We start from the raw sequence: 21,683 nt of genomic DNA on the forward strand, positions 1-21,683 counted from the left end.
GGTTGCAGTGAGCCGAGATTGCATCACTGCATTCCAGCCTGGGCGACAAGAGCAAAACTCCCTCTTGAAAAAAAAAAAAAAAGAAGTTGACCTTCATGTCAAAACTATGAAGTACTTTCACACTCTACATGACACACATTTTAGATTATGTGAACTAAAAATTCAGGCGAACTGTCAAGCATTATCAGAATTTAAAGCATAAACTCTGAATGATCAAAGTCAAATCAAATACCTCAGATTTTGATCACTGGTCCCCATCACTATTGCTACATTTATCTCATCCCTAGTTGGATGTAATAATAGTCCACTAAGGTCTACCTGAGACACAATGGAGAAAACGGGCTTTATCTTAAAATGTTTAGAGTTTGACTCGGCATGTCAGTACATGACATCCTTTCAAACTTTGTTTATTCCCTTGCTTGAAGAATAAGTAGAAGCCAAGGAAAAGAAGGTTCTCAGAAATAGGATGAAGAAAAAAAATAAGAGAAATAGGAATTATGATAGGAAGAGAATGTGAACTCTTAAAGAAGCAATGAGAAGAAGAAGAAATAATAAACAAAGAGGAAAATAGAGTCAGAATCATGGGGGGATGGTCACATAAGAGGAGTCACAGGAAAAGAGCAAAGAGTGCTATACCTCGCAATTTTGAAATATTGGACATATACCCTGTACCAGCTATCTGGCTCCTCTCATATACTTTCTGCATATTAACTCCCACAACTCCTGGGGATAAAATATACATATGATTGTAAAGATAGAAGGCTTTTACTAAACATACTACTATATTTGTTTTAATCTCATTTTTAGATAAATAACTGTTGTTGATGCGATTGTTCTCTACCATAAAGAATATCTGGAGGAAAGATTATTTAGGGAAAATATCTTTTCCCTAAATATTATTTTCCTTGATTTTGTTTTATAAAAATATATGCAGTAGGTGAAAGCTGAGAATTTGTTGCATGATATACTTACATATATGTGTTTACATACGTATAAAACATTTACCCAGTTTATGTTCATCATGCAGAAAAATGCTGCACTGCCTTTCTCTCTTGATGTTCAGTCTCTTGCCACTTTCTGTCTTGTGTGTGCATCAAGACATCCATTTAGTGACTACATCCCCTGAGATCAGAAGACATGCCCTGGATTTGACTGGCATCTGTTACCAGTTCTTGGATACAACATCATGTGTACAGCAAACACTTGGTTTTCCTAGACTTTAAAATCCCAACGTCACAGCACCCTATTGGTATAATTTTGTCATAAGTGGTAGCACGACAGAACGTTCCTCAGTATACAATAACTCCCAGGACCAAAACCTTTAGATAACCCTAACCTTGAAATACTAGTTCTTTACTAAGAGGATAAAAAGTGATGAGCAGTTCAAGACTAAATTTAGCACACAAAAAGGCTTCTTTTCATAGATAAAACTGTTTTTTATTTACAGCTTCAATTCAAACATAATTTCCTTAGGCAAAAAGCATTGTTCTCACCTTTGTGTTTTCTGTTCTTTTAGTATATTCTTATTAGTTACTATGTTATTTTATCTGCTCTTTATCTGTTCTCTTCAGTAAACCATAAGCTCTTTGCAGGAAGTTCCATTTTATGAATCAATATAACTTCAGTTTAATAGATTGTCTGATATTTTCAGGTATTTATTTCTTTATAGCACTTTCACAGAAAAAGACTTATAGCAGCTTAAATAGTATGCGTAAAATATTAGACAATATAAATTTTAAAATAGGTAAGAAAGGAAAACAGGTAAGCAAATAACTTTTTATTGAAGTAAAATGGAGCCAGTAGTATTAGTAAACTAAAAATGCATACCGAGACCAAGGATTTTTCTAACTGTAGGTTATGAGATAAATTTCATGGGTCTTGTCCAGTATTTAAAAATATTAACTATAACAAAATAGACAATATTAAAGTATATCATAGGTACTTTTTATAGTAAGTTGTGTTCCAAAAGTTTTTAAAATAGTTATAAAACATTATCTTCTGTACCATTTCTATTTTGACTCCATTATTTCTTTAAGCCAAAGCCAAAAGAATTCTAAGTTTCGTAATTCAAACTGACTAAAGAAATAAACAAGTCAGTTAACTGTTCGAGAAATAACAATAAAAAATTTAAAATATCCTATAAAAAGCATACTTGAAAAAAAGAAATTGCAAATATTTTTAAAGCTATGGTTAGCAAGAGATTTCTTCCAAAGATATTCATAAAAATGACCCTGTATAAAGCAATATGCCATATCTTCAAACAGATCTTTTTAGTTTATTTGTTTTACAAATAAAGTTTCTCTAAATATAAGTCAATGACATACACCTAGACCTATAGGAGTACAGTAAATCCACTTCTACGGAGTATCATATTAACGACCTATGCTTCAGACTAAATGGATTATAAATAAAGAGAATAGATACTAAATATACTTGTAAATGAATAGATAGAAGAACACTTGGATGGATGCATGAGAATTAAATATTATATTTGTTCTTTTTGTGGATTACAGCATATAGTAAGGATATAGTGCATAAGCTACATAATTGGGACACATACAAACTTCGCAAATATCACTGTGAGCAATAAGGTTAGCTGATTAAAGCTCTGCTTAGGACTTTTAGTTTTAGTTCATCAGTATCCTGTGCAGTGAGGAAAATTATTATTTCCCTAGCAATCCAGAAATATGCAGCACAACTACATTCCTTATGAATTGGATTATAGGAGAAAGAAACTAAGAGTTCAATGGTATTCTGACAAATATATTGTCATTAAAAAATCAACCTGTATATTAGTTTAATCAGTTTCATCTTCGATTCATTCAAAATAAGCCATAGTTATAGAGAATATGTAGTAATATTAAAGCCTAGGTAGTTGAAATATTAACTGTTCTCACTCTCTTTTGACAAAATTGTTCACAGAGATTTAGAAGGGTCAAGACGACTTGAAAATGAGTTTATGTAAAGTGCTATCATGGATTTTTGCCCAGATAATTTGGGCAAGCTCTATAGTTCTTCAAGTCTCAGATCTTTTGTCTTTAAAAATGGAATGATAAAATAGAAAAAAAAAACTACCATTCCAAGTTGCAAGAATAAGAATAACAGATAAAATACCTAGCATTAAGAGTTGAAAGAATAAACACTCAATATTACTTCGTTTCCCTTTTCTATTTCCTTTAGACTTCACATTCTCTTCCTCAGAACTCATCACTTTGCTTTTTCCTTAATACAAATAACCGCTGAATACTCATCACTCTGTTTCTGTGAATTCCTGTCTTGCACTTACCGTTACTTGGTCAATATCCTAAAGGTAAAGTTAACATAAGATTGATATAAACTCAGACATATCCATTATTAAAAGTAAATTTTAGAAGATGTTCTTATGCCTTTATTCCTTATGACTCAGAATTTTATCATTTCTCACTAACTGATCAAATACTTCCCTTTAATATTTTGCCATCACCTTTTCTATTAACATCACAAAGAAGAACTTGTTACCTTTTAAAGAAATCTCTACTCCTGATACTTTTTTTTCAATATTAATTGCAAGGGAAACTTATAGTAAGTTTTGAACCTCAAAAATAAGAATTGACATGAATTAATTTTCTAGACAAATTATACTTCACATCTAGAAAACCATCCAGTTTTTGTTTTATCTGTCATTTGGAATAAAAAAATTCAAAATCAAATTTTATGTGATGTAATCACTTTAAATGGAGTAAACGAAGGCTTGCTCAGCACTTGTTATGAACTGAGTCATCATCATGCACCTCTTCAATATATTCTGCAGCAATTAAAACAATAGTGTTAGGAACTAATAAATGTGTATGGTGTCTTCCTTTCAGTGAATCCTTTTCCAACAACTTTAAGGAATAATTTTAATTGGTTGATGTTTGCATATTTGATTTGTGAATATAAGAATGGGTATTAATTTCAAATAAACACAGTGAGCATCTATCAAGCATATCAGCAAAGTATAAAATCTTTTGTAATTTTTTGTGACTGCCAAGAGATTTTAAGTTTTTGTGTGTGAATATTTCTGGTTTTTGTTTGTTGTTGTTCTTGATGAGGTAAAATTGCTCTAGGCATGGAAGGCATCACCAAACTGTCATTCTCTCAAGGACATAAGCTTGAGGTCATTGTTCAGTTTTCATTTGTCCTCACTGCCCACATCAAATCTTAGTCATAAATCCTATCTCACCCCCTCCGTGTTCGCTACATCTTCAGTGTCCTTGGATTCCACATTGCCCTAGTCATAGGCTCACTCCAGTGTTGACACTGGTTACTGGACTTTTGTGATCTATTCTCTCCTATCTCTGTTATATAGTAAACATTAATGACAGATTTGTTTTCTTAAAACTTCAATTTGTTTACTCCACTTGCTCTGTACATTTCAAATATTCAAATGACTACATCTTGCAATTTTAGAGCTTCAGTAATTATATTACATGTATTAGTGATTTAGTTTTTTATTATGTATAATAGTAGAGTGCTTGGATGCTAGCAAGAATTCAACAAATGTTAGTCCATCTCCCAAATTTTGTCCCACTTGAGCAAAAACAGATACTAATTAAACATCACATCCCTTTCCTAATATTTTCTTGCTCTTGAATGATTTTTGTAATCTTCTGCACTCTGTGAAGCCAAGTTCAAGGGTCACCTTTTCCACATGGCCCTTCACCTTATTTATATTCTCTTTCTACCTCCCTGATAGAATTAAAACTTATTGTTTGTATGTCATTAGGCATTTAATGACCAACCAACTTACAGTGCTATTTAGTCTTTGGTGTATTTCTTTTCAAAATTGTTTATCCTATTTTATCTCAAAGAATATCTACTGTGATGTTGAGTTGCATATAACAAAGTTGCATATAGTAATTGTCAAATATACAATTGAAGCCAAATAAATAAAAGTACATTTGATTTTTATATTATATTTAATGTTATTCTACATGTAACTATACATTTTTCAATTAATATTTTGAAAATTGTATCCCCTGGACATAGTATGCAGCCTACAAATATACTGGTTTCAACTGTTCCCAACCCCTGAGACAGCTTGAGTGCTTGGTCCGTAAAAAATAACTTAAAACAATTTAATCCTTGTAGTCACAACTCAGATGATTAGTTCAGTGTGCACTGCTCTTAAAACATCATTTATTCCTATAAGATATCTTTAGAATCTGAAGGTCTGGTTAAATGGATCGCATTTTACTGACATTTTAGAAGATTCTATACCCAAATAAAAACTTTTGTCTTAGTAAGTTGTTGCTCCTGCTAATGCTGCTGTCACTAACTTTTGAGGATATTAGAAAATGTTCATAATTTTATGAACTCCAGTGGAAGTCTAACACAGTTATCAAAATATATTTTCTTTAAAAAATATCTTTACCACATTTCCTTAATTATCTCAATGGTTGTGATATGATGTGAGTGAAGTAAAGAGTGAGTATCATGTGAATCAATCTGAAAAATGATATACTTGTTGTATTCCCAGTATTAAGTAATGCTATATAAACTTTATTCCAATATTAGGTATTCATAATAATTCAAATGGGTAGGTGTGAGATGATTACTGTGCTTCAGGCACCATATTGTGAGTAACCAAAATAATACAGGTAACTCACAGCCTAATGCGAGAGACAGCCAACTATATTCCAATGTAATTTCTAAAAATGGAGATATAATAAAGGGCACTGGGTGTGTGTGTGTGTGTGTGTGTGTGTGTGTGTGGAGGGGAATTTTTACAAATACATGAAATGGAGGCAAATTATCCAAAGATGACTTTATAGAGATTTAACATTTAAGAGTTATCTTTATGGATGGGTAGGATCTTTGTCAAGTAGAGAAAGAAAAACTGGAGTTTCCTGGAGGAAGGGGAAAGGTATACAGTATACTCTTTTCAAAATAGAAAAGGTCATGGTTTTGAGAAGCAAGACAACATTCAATGCATTAAGTTGGGTAGAATTAAAAGGGAGGCATGAAGGAAAAAAAGGACTATAGCAATTGGGGTTGAACGATGAAGATGACTTGCTAGCTAGGATAAGGAGGTTGGTTTCCGAAAGCAGTGTGGATGGGTATGATAGAGGAATGCCATAGTTAAGGATGTATGTTAAACTAGTATTCTATAGGTGAAACCGACTGAAGAGGATAAGAAAATGAATCAAAAGGTAAGATGTTATTAGTCAAAGAGAAAGGAAGAGGAAAGAGTCTGAACAAAGATGGTGGTGGTAGAAATGAAGAAAGGGGAAAAATTAGTAAAATATTTTGGAAGCAGAACTAATAAATATTGTGTGAAAGGAAGTTGAGGGGGCCTTTAAGGCAACTTTCAGCTTTTTAGGTTGGTGAAATAAGAAAATGAGAAGATACTAAATATGGTAGTTTGGCTATTACAGTGAAATTTCCGTGTGCAGATAAGAATAAAGGTGAATTTATTAAAAAAATGAAGCCTACATTCAATTGTTTTCTGAGGGATTGATAGGTATCTCAAGAAAAAAGATGAGGTAAAAATCTGATATTTACTAATTTGCCAATTATTCCTCATAATGTTTTGATTAAATAAAGCAATATGCATAATATATAAGATTGTGCTTATGGGTTTTATGCTTATGTTTTATGTATCATTGACAAATTCAAGTCTCATCAAGTACTTATAAACAAATTAAATATGTTTTATAATAAATAAATGACAGAATATAATTTATAAGAAATCAAATCTTATTTTATAAGTAATTTTAAAATAATAGATGTAAATGAAGTAAAAATTTCAAACTACAGCCTCTCCAGGCATTCCGTGACTATGAGCTTCTATTATTCATAATGAGGATTTATTTCCTTGGGAACTGTAAGAAGCAAGATATCTCCTTTTACCTCCTGACAGCAGCAGAAGCAAATATTTCCAATAATCCAAACCCTTCTGCTTCTGCATTCATTAGTGCATGCAATTAGTGGGAACTAGGCATTGACTGATTTGATTGACATGTTTATTTTTCTCCCACACACTGTGGAATCACAGCATGAGAGTAATGAAAGAAGAGCTGTAATTCGCAACCATGATTATCTGGCTATTTATTATCATCATACTTACAACTGGACCTGGTGGGCCCTGGGGACCTTCCCCTCCTTTCAGTCCAGGTGCACCCTGGGAAAAGTGAAAAAATAAAGAAAATGAATCTATATGAATTGAATACCAATAGGAGGAGATGTCTGATTAGTAAAATAAGGATGTCAGGTAATGTTTATAGATATAACTACATATATACACATATATGTAATGATAATCAAATGCATATGTTTACATATATTCCCTTAATTACTTATCACTTTTTAAGTTCTGAGAAAAAATGCTTCTAATAAACAATTTGAATCACTTGCTTTATCTATATAGATATTGATTATACCTGAGCTCCAGGAAGACCTCTTTCCCCTGGGAAGCCACGTAATCCTGCTGGTCCATCTTTCCCTGAGATACCTTGAGGACCTGGATCACCCTAAAGAATATAATAAACATCCATCAAGACAGATTAATTTCTACACATCTTTCTATAAAAAATTGTGATTACCTCTAAACTACTGTAAGTAAAATTTGAATATTATTTAATGATGAGAATATTGGGTGGAATGCCATATGCATTTAAATCAACTACCCACTACCTACATTTAGTGGTATATGTATGTTAAAGATTTTATGGTCAATGGAGCTAACAGTCTTATGTAAGTGTTGATCAATGTCTTGGAGTACAATAAATGCACACTAAATATTTTCCTGACACATCTTCTGACATTCATTTAAATGGAATCTGTAGACAAGTGGTGAGTATAGTGAAACACAAATTAAAGTTTTGGGCCGAAAAAACATTTCTGAAGCATGTTGTACCTTTGCGCCTTCTTTTCCTGCAGCACCAGGAAGACCTTGCTCACCAGGAGGGCCAGGAGGGCCAGGATGCCCACGTTCCCCTATTGGACCAGTCTCACCAGTTGGTCCCTAAATTAGATAAGCAAAACCACTTTAGATCGCTGTTTTATTTTTGGCAAAGATAACACAAACTCAAAAACAATATTACTACATTTACAAAAGTTTATCATCCTCACTTATTCTCATGATGTCCTACAAAACACTTCACATAAAGCACTGAAAGTAGCATATCAAGTAAGTCTAAAAAGATTTTATATAATCTTGGTTAGAATCTGAGTGTAAAAGGATAGTACATAAAGTCCAAAAAGATGTTTTCTTTGCTAAATACAATAATTTCTGCAGAGTGGGGCCAGTCCAAGTATTATTAAAACTATGATTTTTAATTACTGTTTTATCCCCTTCCTTCTTTTCATATGAGGTGTCAAATCAGCTTAGTAGTAAAGAGGCATAGAAACCACACTGGTAGCCACTCAATGAATCACTGCTTGAAAATAAACTTAGGGCCTTGAGAACCCAAAAAGCCAGTGGTTCTCCTTGGAATTTCCATGGACTGAAAATTTCTCTACTATTAATCTATATTCATTTGACAAAGTCTAGGGAATGTGGCATGGGATCCTGAAGGCAGTGAGTGTGAGTCGGCAGTTCCTCTCGGCCAAAGACTATAACAAATGGTCAGCTGCCTTAAATTGCAGCAAATGCCAAAGTGAAAAATATCAGGTCATTTACGTGTCCCCTGAGTGGTGCTGTTTTGTGATGCTTGAGTATAGCAAGCTTTCATGTATAAATAGAGGATGGTGATCAGTTGCTCTCTATCTTAATAAAAAGCAAAATGAAGGATTTAAGTTAAACAAAGAGAAAATTTTTAGATGCTGAGGTTGTTAAACAGGAGAATGTGTTCTTGCACTTACTTATGAAGTATAAATTTTTTTTTTCCTAAAAATGCAACATATTCTTAACTGTTTACCTTGGATAAGGAATATACCTGTCCCAATTTGGGTATACATTTCTAGGTTTAAATTTCTTTAATTATATAATTGCTGTAATTTCTCAACTTAACATTAATGTGTAAACATTTATCCAAAACGTGATGTTTTCTTAACTATCTGAACACCAGAATTTGAACAGCAAGGAATACAGAATTAACTATAATTGAACAGCTATCACCGAGACAAAAATGATCAGAGATTCACATAACTGTTTAAAGAAAAGGGTGCATATTCAGTATTGCAATCTATATTATTCCCATTAAACCAAAACTTTTGGTCTTCACATGAAAGTATGGATACATTTAAAACAGGCTGTTGGATTTTTTTCTCTTAAAAAGGACCAATAAAAAATGTAATTCAATGAAGGTGCATCTTCAGTAAAACACCCAGTATTTTTATGCCTTAATGTAAGCAGGGGAACAAAATAAGAACACAAGTCTCAGAAGTTTTAGATTACCACATTGAACAGAATTGTATTTTTGAAAGATATGAGGTCCTAAAATATTCAGTTATGCTCCCTGATGTTTATATTTTAGTTAAGAGTCTAATTCCATTTCTGTTTATGGATATTAAGTATAATAGGAATAATTTTTCTGGTTAAATTTTCTCACAGAAAATAGTTATAAAGTTGTTTTAAACAGAAAAAATAAAAGTATTTTTGGAGGAAGTTTTCTAATTACTGAGAAAGTACATATAGTGTTTTAATTAAAACTGATAAGCAGTTAAAAAGAAGCCTTTAGCACAAGTAAGTACCCATGTTTACACACTATAAAATAACATAGCATTTCGGTTAACCTCTGAAATAAAATAATCAACAAATCCAATGATTCTTCATTTTTGCTTCTGTTACACATATTCCTAAAAACAAGATGCAGTTTTGTTGTTTCTCTAGGGGTGCGTGTATGTGTGTGTGTGTGTATGTGTTTGGATGTGCATGTGTGTGTGTGTGCGCGCGTGTGTGTATGTGTGTGAATTACAGTGTTGAGAACTATTTAGAGACAGAGAAAAGACTAAGCCAATTAAATAATTAAAATACGTATTCACCTGCTTTTGCTCCTTTGTTATAATTTGTTATTAGCAGGGGCAAAATTCCAGCCCAGAAACTAAATGTGTTCTGCCCATTCAGCATGCTTTGCCAGGGAAGAAAGACATTATTTTCTATTACCATGAATTACTCTTTGTAGTTATTTTATATTATAACTCAGGATATTGCACCAATTTTTGAGACTTCTTCTGCCATCTATCTTGAAATAAATACTTGTCTTTTCCACTATTTCGTATATCCTCAAAGATAATTAATATTTTATTTCTGATATAATTCATTATTATGAAGGCAAAAATCTTAAGAAACACCTTATATGTTACAAATATTAAAATTTTAGAATGTATATTTCTAAATCTAATTTATACTCAAAAAACATGAAGTCATTTTATAATTTAAAATTCTAGAAAAAGATAATGGCCCACCTATTTATAAAGAACTTTGTATTTTTACTAGTAGATGGTGTCATAGTCAGGCTTTAGTGTTAAATTCAGTGTGAACGTTCTGATTTATTTTCACTTATTTTATTCTTCTCTTTTATTCTTACAGGCAAGTGAAAAGTTGCTTTAGTTAAGTAATAGTTTGTTGGTTTCATCTGATGTACGAAAGCTGCATATATTTAAATACAATCTGAAATAAAAAATACATCATTTTGAATCATAATAAATTTAGAAGATTTTACACAACTTAGGAAGGTTAAAATATAAACAAAAAATAAATCTTGCTTGGGAAATAAAGCAAAGGAACATACCTGTGGTCCAACCACTCCCCCTGGCCCAGGAGGGCCGGTCTTGCCTTGAAACCCCTAAGGAGGCAAAGTATTATTTGTCAAAGCTACATACAGCACAAAGCATAAATCAAAATTCTATGAGATAGCTGAATAAGTCATATTAAAAGAAAGTCACCTATTGACTAAAAGTGCTTATTTTCCAATGCTTAAATATGTTTAATATGTTAAACTTATTTCAGTTTTCATTAAAATTCAAAATTTGCCATTTCAATATTTCATATGGCAGGGCAATAATTACCTTTAATAAATGAAGCTAGCGTAAAAAATGTGTTCTTAGCCCCATTCCACCAGGTCAAACAACATACAGAATTTTAACCCAGTAATGTTTATGGATGAAGTAAATGATGATTTAGACATTCTTTGAAACAGTTTACTGATTGTTTATACAGAGATAAATTCACAGCCTGTGATATTAATACATTTATCTCTATTGTATTCCAAAATCTCATAAAACAAGATATAAAAACAGATCTACTAAAATAATGCTTTGCATAGTTAGTAATTACTTTAGCATTTATCAGTATTCTTTCTTGTAAGAAACTCAAGAGATAGCGTCACAAATGCATTTTGAAAATAATTCAGTCATTAAAATATCATCTGGTTGATTTGAGCAGAATATACTCTCTAAAAACTTCTCAGCATATATTCTGGTATTTATTTTTCTCTAGGCTGTCAATTATTCATTCCATATAATTGTATTAAGATAGGTAAATTTCTTACTCATGAGAGTTAAGTTACTTTTAACAGCTGGAGAAGTAGATAGAAAATATTGGGAGAAGAAGTTTCAAAGAACTGAATATTTTATTCCCTATAACATCTGGTCAAACTGAAAATAATAAGATTAGAAAAAAATGGGTAGGAACTAGCAGTCTTACGTTTGTATCACAATGTTCCCAATAACTTTGAATTAATCATTTACAATAATAAAATTGTATAAGTAGGTAAAGAAGAGAGTCTGTAATTATTGCAACAGATGCTACAGGGAAAGAAAATAGATGTCTTCTATTTTAAAAATCTATTAATTCAGACTTTCAGGGTTCTTTTTGAGCTATCATTATGAATAGCAAAAGCAATCAATTCTGGGGGTAAATGTCATAAAATTTATTTAGCATTTTATAAGCATAGTAGTCGCTTAATTTTAATTTTTCAGCAACTAGTTGGTTTGGAAATCTGTTATCAAATTTACATACACACATACACAGATACCTAAACACATATATACATGTGCACATATGTGTATGTGTGTCCTTGGATTATCTCAACAACCTCCATCACCACAATTGCCATCTCTATGCTGATGAACTCCTCCACTCCCAACTATTTATAAACCTCTAATCAGTATGAGCCCTAAAACTCTCACAGTAAGCCCTTCTCTGCATTGGTTATCTTAGTTATACATTCATTTATTTTTTTTCAAAGTTTTTAACGTCTTTGCCATGGGTTTGAATTTCCTCCTGTAGCTCGCAGTAGTTTGATCGTCTGAAGCCTTCTTCTCTCAACTCGTCAGTCATTCTCCATCCAGCTTTGTTCCGTTGCTGGTGAGGAACTGCGTTCCTTTGGAGGAGGAGAGGTGCTCTGCTTTTTAGAGTTTCCAGTTTTTCTGCTCTGTTTTCTCCCCATCTTTGTAGTTTTTTTCTACTTTTGGTCTTTGATGATGGTGATGTACAGATGGGTTTTTGGTGTGGGTGTCCTTTCTGTTTGTTAGTTTTCCTTCTAACAGACAGGACCCTCAGCTGCAGGTCTGTTGGAGTTTGCTAGAGGTCCACTCCAAACCCTGTTTGGCTGGGTGTCAGCAGCGGTGGCTGCAGATCAGGGGATTTTCGTGAACCGCAAATTCAGCTGTCTGATCGTTCCTCTGGAAGTTGTGTCTCAGAGGAGTACCTGGCCGAGTGAGGTGTCAGTCTGTCCCTACTGGGGGCGCCTCCCAGTTAGGCTGCTCGGGGGTCAGGGTCCCACTTTAGGAGGCAGTCTGCCCGTTCACAGATCTCCAGCTGCATGCTGGGAGAATCACTACTCTCTTCAAAGCTGTCAGACAGGGACATTTAAGTCTGCAGAGGTTCCTGCTGAATTTTTGTTTGTCTGTGCCCTGCCCCCAGAGGTGGAGCCTACAGAGGTAGGCAGGCCTCCTTGAGCTGTGGTGGGCTCCACCCAGTTCGAGCTTCATGGCTGCTTTGTTTACCTAAGCAAGCCTGGGCAATGGTGGGCGCCCCTCCCCCAGCCTCGCTGCCACCTTGCAGTTTGATCTCATACTGCTGTGCTAGCAATCAGTGAGACTCTGTGGGCATAGGACCCTCCAAGCCAGGTGCGGGACACAATCTCCTGGTGTGTCATTTTCCAAGCCCGTTGGAAAAGCGCAGTATTAGGGTGTGAGTGACCCGATTTTCCAGGTGCCATCTGTCACCCCTTTCTTTGACTAGGAAAGGGAACTCCCTGACCCCTTGCGCTTCCCAAGTGAGGCAATGCCTCACCCTGCTTCAGCTCACTCACAGTGCGCTGCACCGACTGTCCTACACCCACTGTTTGGCACTCCCTAGTGAGATGAACCCGGTACCTCAGATGGAAATGCAGAAATCACCCATCTTCTGCATTGCTCACACTGGGAGCTGTAGACGGGAGCTGTTCCTATTCGGCCATCTTGGCTTCACCACTAAATCATATTTCAATTTTGCTTTTGAAATCCAAGACTCCAAAGTTTCTTATCTGGCTAAAACTAAGAAATGGTGAAACTAAGGATTGCCACATGGTAAGCAAGGCAAGAATTGGGTGGCTGCTGACAGATTGTTTCCTCCATAGCAGAAAAATCATACTTTTTTCACATTTCAGATCTATTATAGGACACTGCTATGCAACTCCAATATGTATTCAGAGTGGCCACATACCCTAACATGATTTTCAACCACATAGTTAAAGGTAGCCTGCATTTGTGGTTTCCTTGAGAAATCTGGATAAAAGTAATCATTGGTGAGAAGCAAGAATTGATTCCATGGAAACGTGCCAATCTCTGATGATTTCTGATTAGAATGACAAACCACTGGGATAGCCAGATGCCTGATTTTGAAAGGGGCAAAATAAATAAGCTCACCAGGATCCTTAAACCATCACTGAGCTGCCAGTTTCCTCTCTGCCCAAATGGTTATACACATGGTAAGTTGTTCAGTCAATTTGTTTACTGTTATATTCTTCATAGTTTTTAAGTAAAATTTAGTGACCATTTTTTATTTGCTTTTTCCTATTTCACATGGAAGGATGCTTTTGACATAATTCCCAACCAGTTATAGCCAATGGGTCCAATATCAGCAAATATTTAATCCCTTAGTTCTAGATAAAAGAATGCTGTATTATGTTGTATTATGCTGTATTATGCTGTATTATGTGCATGGCTATTCGTAATCTGTTGCCTTTAGAGAGTGGACAGATGATGGGTTTGAGTGGAATGTATCTGTAAACAGTCATCAGTGAAAAGAGTGAGAGGGATAATCTTGAGGTGATGTCCGAAAAATAATAGTGTCTTCTCCATCAGCTCATCCTTAAAATGCTGCTATTGGCAATAAGAACAATCATATCAACCAACATCCTATTTCCTGAAATACATTTCTTGTCTATGTATTTATGTATGTATTTCAATAAAAGGCTTAATGGAATTAATTTTTCCATTTTTCTCAACCTAGTAATTGAAATATTCATAATAAAGTAGCTTTCTACGTATGAACTGATGAGGTGCTAGAGATGGAAATTTTTAATAAGAGTAACAAGGTCACTTACAGTCTCCCCACGTTGCCCAGGGTGTCCTGGCAGCCCATCCTTCCCAGGTGGTCCCTGAAATTACAAATATTAAATACCACAGGTAATAAATATTTAATTATTTTATAGTCTAAATGTAACATGCTAGAAAATTTTCTTTTCTTTTTATATTTTCATTAGCTATTTTACTTTGCTCTTCTGTTGATTTTCTATGTGGTAATATGCACATATATCTCTTCAATATAATTCTGTAGCTATAACTGAAACCAAAATAAAATAGTTGAACAGTTTTCTGAATATTTTACATTTAAATATATTTCATTTGCATCAATCATTTGTAAAAGAATATTTGCAAAGATTTGTATTTTCGTTTTTGTGAAAAATATTACTTCTTTAGCACTTCACAAGTGAATATTTCCCCCTTTTTGGTGATTTTTTCCTAATTCAATTCCCGGTGCAATCAAAACTTGGATAACAGAGAGAAATAGTGCCCTCTAGTGGTATTCCGAGCTTCTAACTGACAAGAATGCAAAAGAAGGCCAGGCAGGGTGGCTGACACCTGTAATCCCAGCACTTTGGGAGGTCGAGGCGGGAGGATCAAGAGGTCAGAGGATCAAGAACATCCTTACCAACATGCTGAAACCCCGTCTCTACTAAAAAACAAAAAATTTGCCAGGCGTGGTGGCACACGCCTGTAGTCCCAGCTACTCGGGACTCCAGAGCGAGACCGTCTCAAAAAACAAAAAAAAAAAAACAAAACAGAACAAACAAACAAAAAAACCAAGAATGCAAAATAAATACAAACTCATAAAAACAATGGCATTTCATCTCTCAAATTTTTTCAAGTAAAGGAAACAATACGTTATACTCAATTCTAGAAGTTGTCAGGACAAATTTTTCCCAGTAGATTTTCTTAAATGTCCTCTGGAAAGCATGTTTGTGAAGTACCGCAGAGCAAATCTGCTGCTATCACTTTCTATAAAGGGTGCTGTCTTTGTCATGGCTTAAGAAATAAATGAAGCAATTAACTACAGACTTAAAGTGAACAACTCTGTGAGGGTCCTATATTTTAAATACTTAGTAGAAAGAAACTGCTTCTTTAGACTGCCTTATGGATTATTCATTCTACTCAGTAACCATTACGTATCAAGTTCAAATTTCAAAACATGGTCAATGGGTAGAGATAAAAATACTATCACCCTTCTAGATGAATGAAGATAAATGATTCTTTTAATAATGACATTTTTAATTATAACAGGTACACCTCTCATTGTATGCTAATTATTTAAATAAAATTGTTTTTGAACGTCTATTTTTAATATGTGTTCTTATAGAGTGAGTATGAAAAATAGGCTTTGTTCCAAAATATCATTTTCTCAAATAGCTTTCTTCCAACTGAGTTAGACTTTTTCCAGGTTGGCTAGCTACTTCAGGAGAAAGGTTCTTGGTGGTGCCAGAACCATCTCTGCTCCCTTAAGTCATCTGTATTGACATCCTGGGAGCCCTGTAAATTAACAACTCTAATTAAAAACCGTTATGCTATTTCACAACATCATGGCTTGCTCAGTGACTTCTTCAGGTTTTCCAGGGCTACTACTGCCATCCTCTTCTTGAAAAAAACAGAACTGGGGTGTTTTTAACCAAGGACCCAAAACATTCTTGGATGTCATTTAACCATGGCTTCTTTAAAAAACATATTTTACATACCCATGTATCAGTCACTAGGTGTATACTAATGCTAAGACTTAGTTTTGCCCTCAGTTTGGAGGTGACATACAGAAGTAAGTAGTTAATTGGTAGTAGACTTCATTGAGGTCCAGTTTTACAAAATAGCAAATAAAACAATTCTGTGCCTTATCACGGGTTTGATACATTTGGAAACAAACTTGCTTTCAATTCTGGGCAGTAATAAAAGTTTAACAGAGAGGATGACAGCTGAAGGATATCAATTATGTCTGGCTTTTTTCCCACCATACTGAAGTGCTTCTTAAATGATGTACTTTGCCACTAATACAAGGCTTACTTTTTTTAACAAAGCTGTAAATATAAGATTAAATATCTCATATTTGCTGACATAGACAACACATTCATTGCAAAATATTATAATTCTTTAAAATAGCGATCTTAGATCTAAGTGATCACATCCTGGGAAGAATGCAACATAATATTTAATGGCTTTCCTAGATAGACTGAGGGAGTAGTGTTAATACACTGCATTAAGAATTGGTGTCATTATCATTTTTCTTGATTTAAGTATGTACTTCTAATATCAAGCAATTATCCCTAAATAAATATAAAGGCCACAAACTATTAACCAATAAAATAAGCAGACTAATTACCAAATAATTTCATGGTATCTATGCAAAAGTAATAATTTTTTAATCAAAATAGGCTTCCCAGGCTTCCCCTTTCATCTAGTTGGTACAGGACAGAGAGAACAAATTCATCTAAATGAGGGTATGCAGATTTGGCGAGGCAATCTGTGAAAACTTGTAGGTAATTGTTTAAGGACATTTTCTCACTTCTCATTGGCACTGAGTTTTGACTTTTTCTATTCTAAATAGAATGTTTCCCATACTAGTCATGCTATAATTCTTAATCATTTCAAGTTAATGTGTTTTTTAAATGGATGGCTGCATATTCCCAAAATATGCCAATATGGGCATGATATTAACAGAATCTGAAGGGAATATTTAGATCCATATGTATATATGTCTGTGTGAGTATACGTCATATATATATATATATATATATATATATATATATATATAATTTTTTTCTGGTATGATGAAGGAGATGAACCAATTAATTTACAGGAAGAGGTTTTTTCTATCTCTCTACCCCAATTTATTCTTTCTATGTCAAACAGATGAAGCCAATTCTGTCCCAAACTGCATAAAACTGCATACTAGAGAAATGGGGTATTTTTATTTCATGCTCTAATGTTTCACTTGTTAGAGTGAAACACAGTATAAAAATCATTTTGTTTATCAGTGAAAGCAATGCTCCTTCTTGTCTCTCCTACTAGAATGCATGCTTCTCAAGTGTACGCATTTATTATGCTTCTGATACCTCTTAGAGACAAAATGCATGCATGATCAATGGCTCAAAACACGTTGAAAGATACCATAAGATAATGGGCTGAAAAAGTCTGATAAAAAAAATGAGTCAAGTGGGTTTCTTTGACAATGAAACAATATTACATGAGCCAAGCAGTTCTCACCAATACATAAATGGTACAATACCAAGGTTATATACGTCACTAAACTTTATGTTCCTAAACAATAATCTAATATACAGCTTAAAATAATTATAAGAATGTTTATAAAAATATACATACAGTGACTTTTGAAACTGTTTTCATTTCTCTGTGAAACTTTGCAGAGTCTTCATGTTACATTTGGAGCAAAACTGACATAGTAGGTAAGCATTATATGCAGGTAGTACCAAGGTTACTTTATATTTAACACTAGCCGTACGTATCGATCTTTCTATAACGTTGTAATACAGATAACAATACTTTCCTAATATCTTTGCAGTAATAATGCAAAGCCCTTCAGTGGTAAAATAATAATTTAAGCAGGGCCTAAAAAGTATTGTAAAAAGTTAAGGATTGTCTTAATATTTGATGTTTAATTATTTCAAAATAAATAATTCACCAATACGATTTGTGTGCACATTAAGTATGGGTAGTATTGTTCATCTGGACTAGCACAGAAGTTCACACACTTTAACATGCATCAGAACTGTCTAGAGGGTGTTTTAAAAGATAGACGGGGCCCTTGCCCCTCTCCAGAATTGAGATTTGGTCAGTGAAACAACATTTCTAACAATATCCCAAGAGCTGTGGATGCTGCTGGGCCAAGGACTACATTTGAGAACCACTGTCCTAGACAGGTGGGTAAGCCGACTCCCCCTCTCTTAAAGAAACTGAAGAGGTCGCAAAACAAACAAAGAAACAAACAAAAAAAGACCCCAGCATGTTCTATGTCCCCACAAATATTTAAATATGAAAACAAAGTATTTCAATTAACTTTGTGAAGATGCTTGATGAACATTTAAGTGTTCCTCTAAACACATTTCATAAAAGGGATATGATTTAATGAGAATTCTCGTTACATTTTCTAAAAAGAAGGGATTATAGAGACAGATATAATATTAATATAAATAAATTTTAGCATGACTTAAGTAATATCACAATGTTGGAGGGATTTAGGAAGTGATATTTGAAGAAGGTTATTTTGATGATGGAAGATAAAGATAAATTCTAATATACCAAATATTTAAGAGTTGATAACAATTTGTAATGTCATCAATTATATTCATTGCAGTAAAGAAGCAGCTGAGAGAATGATATTCATGTTTTTCTAGTCTTTGGTATACTATCAAAAAATACTTAATGAGAGATGTCGAAATTGTATTCAGAAACAATCTATGAACCTTATAAATTAAAAATGTCTACTTTCTTTGATATCAGTTGTAATTTTACAGAGATTTTATCAATATTATATCTAACAAATATATAAATGTAAGCTGTGACTCTCAAAAATGTAAAAATATCAAATGAAGAAAGAGAAAGGGAAGCTCTGACACTTACAGGAGGGCCTTTTGGTCCAGGGAATCCAACTGGACCCTGAGGTCCTTGAGGACCCTGGAAATAAAAAGCAGTGGGGAGAAGTTAACAACATGCCTTAGAAGATGCATTGTTATACCCTGAGGTTTATTTATAGAGATAAAATACAATGTATCATACAGCTTCTTCATCACAGTGACAGAACTGTGGTAATACAACACAATAGTAAGTGCCAATCTAAAAGTAAAACGGATAAATTTTCACACTATTTCTACTCAAAACTACACATCACTTCAATGTTACCTCAGGAACACTGTAAACATTGAGAATTCATATGAATTAAAAGTGAATAGAACATATAAGTATTGAGAAGTTCTGCAGCGTCTTTACTTTTAACATTGGCTGGAAACATTCATACAAGGAAGATATTTTGATTCAATTCAATTTCGCAGCCCCTCTAAAAAAAAAACTTTTAAAACGTATTCTATCCCTGTTCTGTATCTAGCCATATATTCTAAAACTAAAAGAGAAAGTATGTGACTATCTCAAAAACACCACAGAAGATGCCTTTATTCTCCATATCTAAAATATATTTATTTTGGATGATGTCAGTATATTTTTTACTCATGTATAAATTTCCTTTGTAGATAAGGTAAAAATAACTTTACTGTGTAGTTATTAACATTCAGTCCAAATAAAAATTGTAATATCATTCTTGGCTTGATTTTTAATTAACTATATTATTCATCTCTCAAATTTACCTATTTTTAAAGTGCATAAAGTCCCAATACAGTGACTCCATTGTTGGCAGAAAAAGTAATTGGTAAGAGATAATCCTCTATATGCCCAGAACATAATAGTTACATTTATTTAAGAAGATTTATGAAAGACAACATAAATAAAATGTCTTAAGTAATACATTTAGGGTAGGATTTATGTATTTTTCTAGTGATTTTTTTTATTTTCTTATTTTTTGAGATGGAGTCTCGCTCTGTCGCCGAGGCTGGAATGCAGTGGCACAATCTTGGCTCACTGCAAGCTCCTCCTCCCGGGTTCATGCCATTCTGACTCAGCCTCCCGAGTAGCTGGGACCACAGGCTCCCGCCCCGCACACTGGGCTAATTTTCAGTATTTTTAGTAGAGACGGGGTTTCACGGTGTTAGCCAGGATGGTCTCGATCTCCTGACCTCGTGATCTGCCCACCTCAGCCTCCCAAAGTGCTGGGATTACGGGCGTGAGCCACCGTGCCCGGCCGGATTTATGTATTTTTCTAATCAAAAATAGAGTTTACTGAAGTTGGCCTTCAATAGAATTTACTCTTTCTATTTATTAATCTAGCCTTCCCAAGAAAAATCTCATTACCATTCATAAGCCAATGTTAGTTCAGAAATCATCACAAGTTTTTACTATTACCAGCATCTTATATTAAAAAAGTAACTTCAAAGTTATATATAAAGTTAACACAAACAGATGTCACATGAAACTACCAAAACTACAGGGCAAATCTGAGGAACTTATAAAATTTTAAACTCTTATTAAACTATGAAACTATGATTCCTAAATAAAAATCCATTTTAAGTACAAATTTTTAAAATAGTATTCTTTTGGTTATGTAGCAAATTCTATTTTCTTGATTTCTTAAAATGTCATGTTTTTGCTTTCTAAAATTTTGCTGCCTTTCAAATGCAATTTGAATTTAAAATCTTTTAAGAAAGAAACATTCCAAGAATCATTCCTTTAAAATAAAAATGAAAAACTGAGTCTTTATAAAATTTCACAGAAAGCGTTGGCATTTTTTTTTTTTTTTTGAGACAGAGTCTTGCTCTGTTGCCCAGGCTGGAGTGAGGTGGCACTGCAACCTCCGCCTCCTGGGTTCAAGCAATTCTCCTGCTTCAGCCTTCTGAGTAGCTGGGATTACAGGCACCCACCACCATGCCCAGCTAATTTTTGTATTTTTAGTAGAGTCAGGGTTTCACCATGTTGGCCAGGCTGCTCTCGAACTCCTGACCTCAGGTAATCCACCCGCCTCGGCCTCCCCAAGTGCTGGGATTACAGGTGTGAGCCATCCCGCCTGGCTGGCATATTCTTTTTGTAATAATCAAAATAGTTTCCAGGTGGGATTTTAAGAAATCCATAATGACTCAGTGTACAGACGGTGTTGAAATCAGATCACCAGATAAAATATCCAGTGCCTAAATTTGATCTTTAAATAAATAATGAATAATTTTTAATATGTCCTAAATATCATGAGACATAGTTGTGACAAAAATGACTTACACTTTATATAAAATTCAAATTTATCTAGGTGTCTTGGTTCTGTTGTTCCATTTTTGTTTTGTTTTCACTTAATTTGGTAATCTTAGACCTAACTAAAAGCTATACTTAACCTTTCATAACCAGCATCCATGATCTGCAAATTATGATTATGAGGGATTACACTTAATTTGTAGAATAATAAAAGTTTATGTATACATATATATGCATGCCATGCATAACTATATAGTTAAATATGAATATAATGATAATGAGGGAGTCCTTTGAAATGGGCAAAAATAGTTATTTCATTTTCTAATACAATGGTACTACAAAAGTAATTCCCTGAACTTTCCCTAACTCATATACTTTGAAGAAAATAT

The 21,683-nt window shown here is 33.8% G+C and overlaps 1 protein-coding gene across 5 annotated transcripts in view; it reads right to left on the reverse strand.

Annotated features, from left to right (window-relative positions):
* The window catches only part of COL11A1 (collagen type XI alpha 1 chain), a 223,552-nt gene that overhangs the window by 72,332 nt on the left and 129,537 nt on the right, over window positions 1–21,683 (reverse strand). For all 5 annotated transcript variants that reach the window (XM_063624370.1, XM_063624368.1, XM_063624371.1 and 2 more), the window contains 6 exons: window positions 19,072–19,125; window positions 14,496–14,549; window positions 10,695–10,748; window positions 7,877–7,984; window positions 7,401–7,490; window positions 7,088–7,141 (listed from right to left, as the gene is read on the reverse strand). In XM_063624370.1, coding sequence (XP_063480440.1) covers window positions 7,088–7,141; window positions 7,401–7,490; window positions 7,877–7,984; window positions 10,695–10,748; window positions 14,496–14,549; window positions 19,072–19,125 — 414 coding nt within the window. The remainder of the gene's footprint in view (window positions 1–7,087; window positions 7,142–7,400; window positions 7,491–7,876; window positions 7,985–10,694; window positions 10,749–14,495; window positions 14,550–19,071; window positions 19,126–21,683) is intronic.

Source organism: Symphalangus syndactylus, chromosome 12 (genome assembly GCF_028878055.3).
Source record: "Symphalangus syndactylus isolate Jambi chromosome 12, NHGRI_mSymSyn1-v2.1_pri, whole genome shotgun sequence".
NCBI lineage: Eukaryota > Metazoa > Chordata > Mammalia > Primates > Hylobatidae > Symphalangus > Symphalangus syndactylus.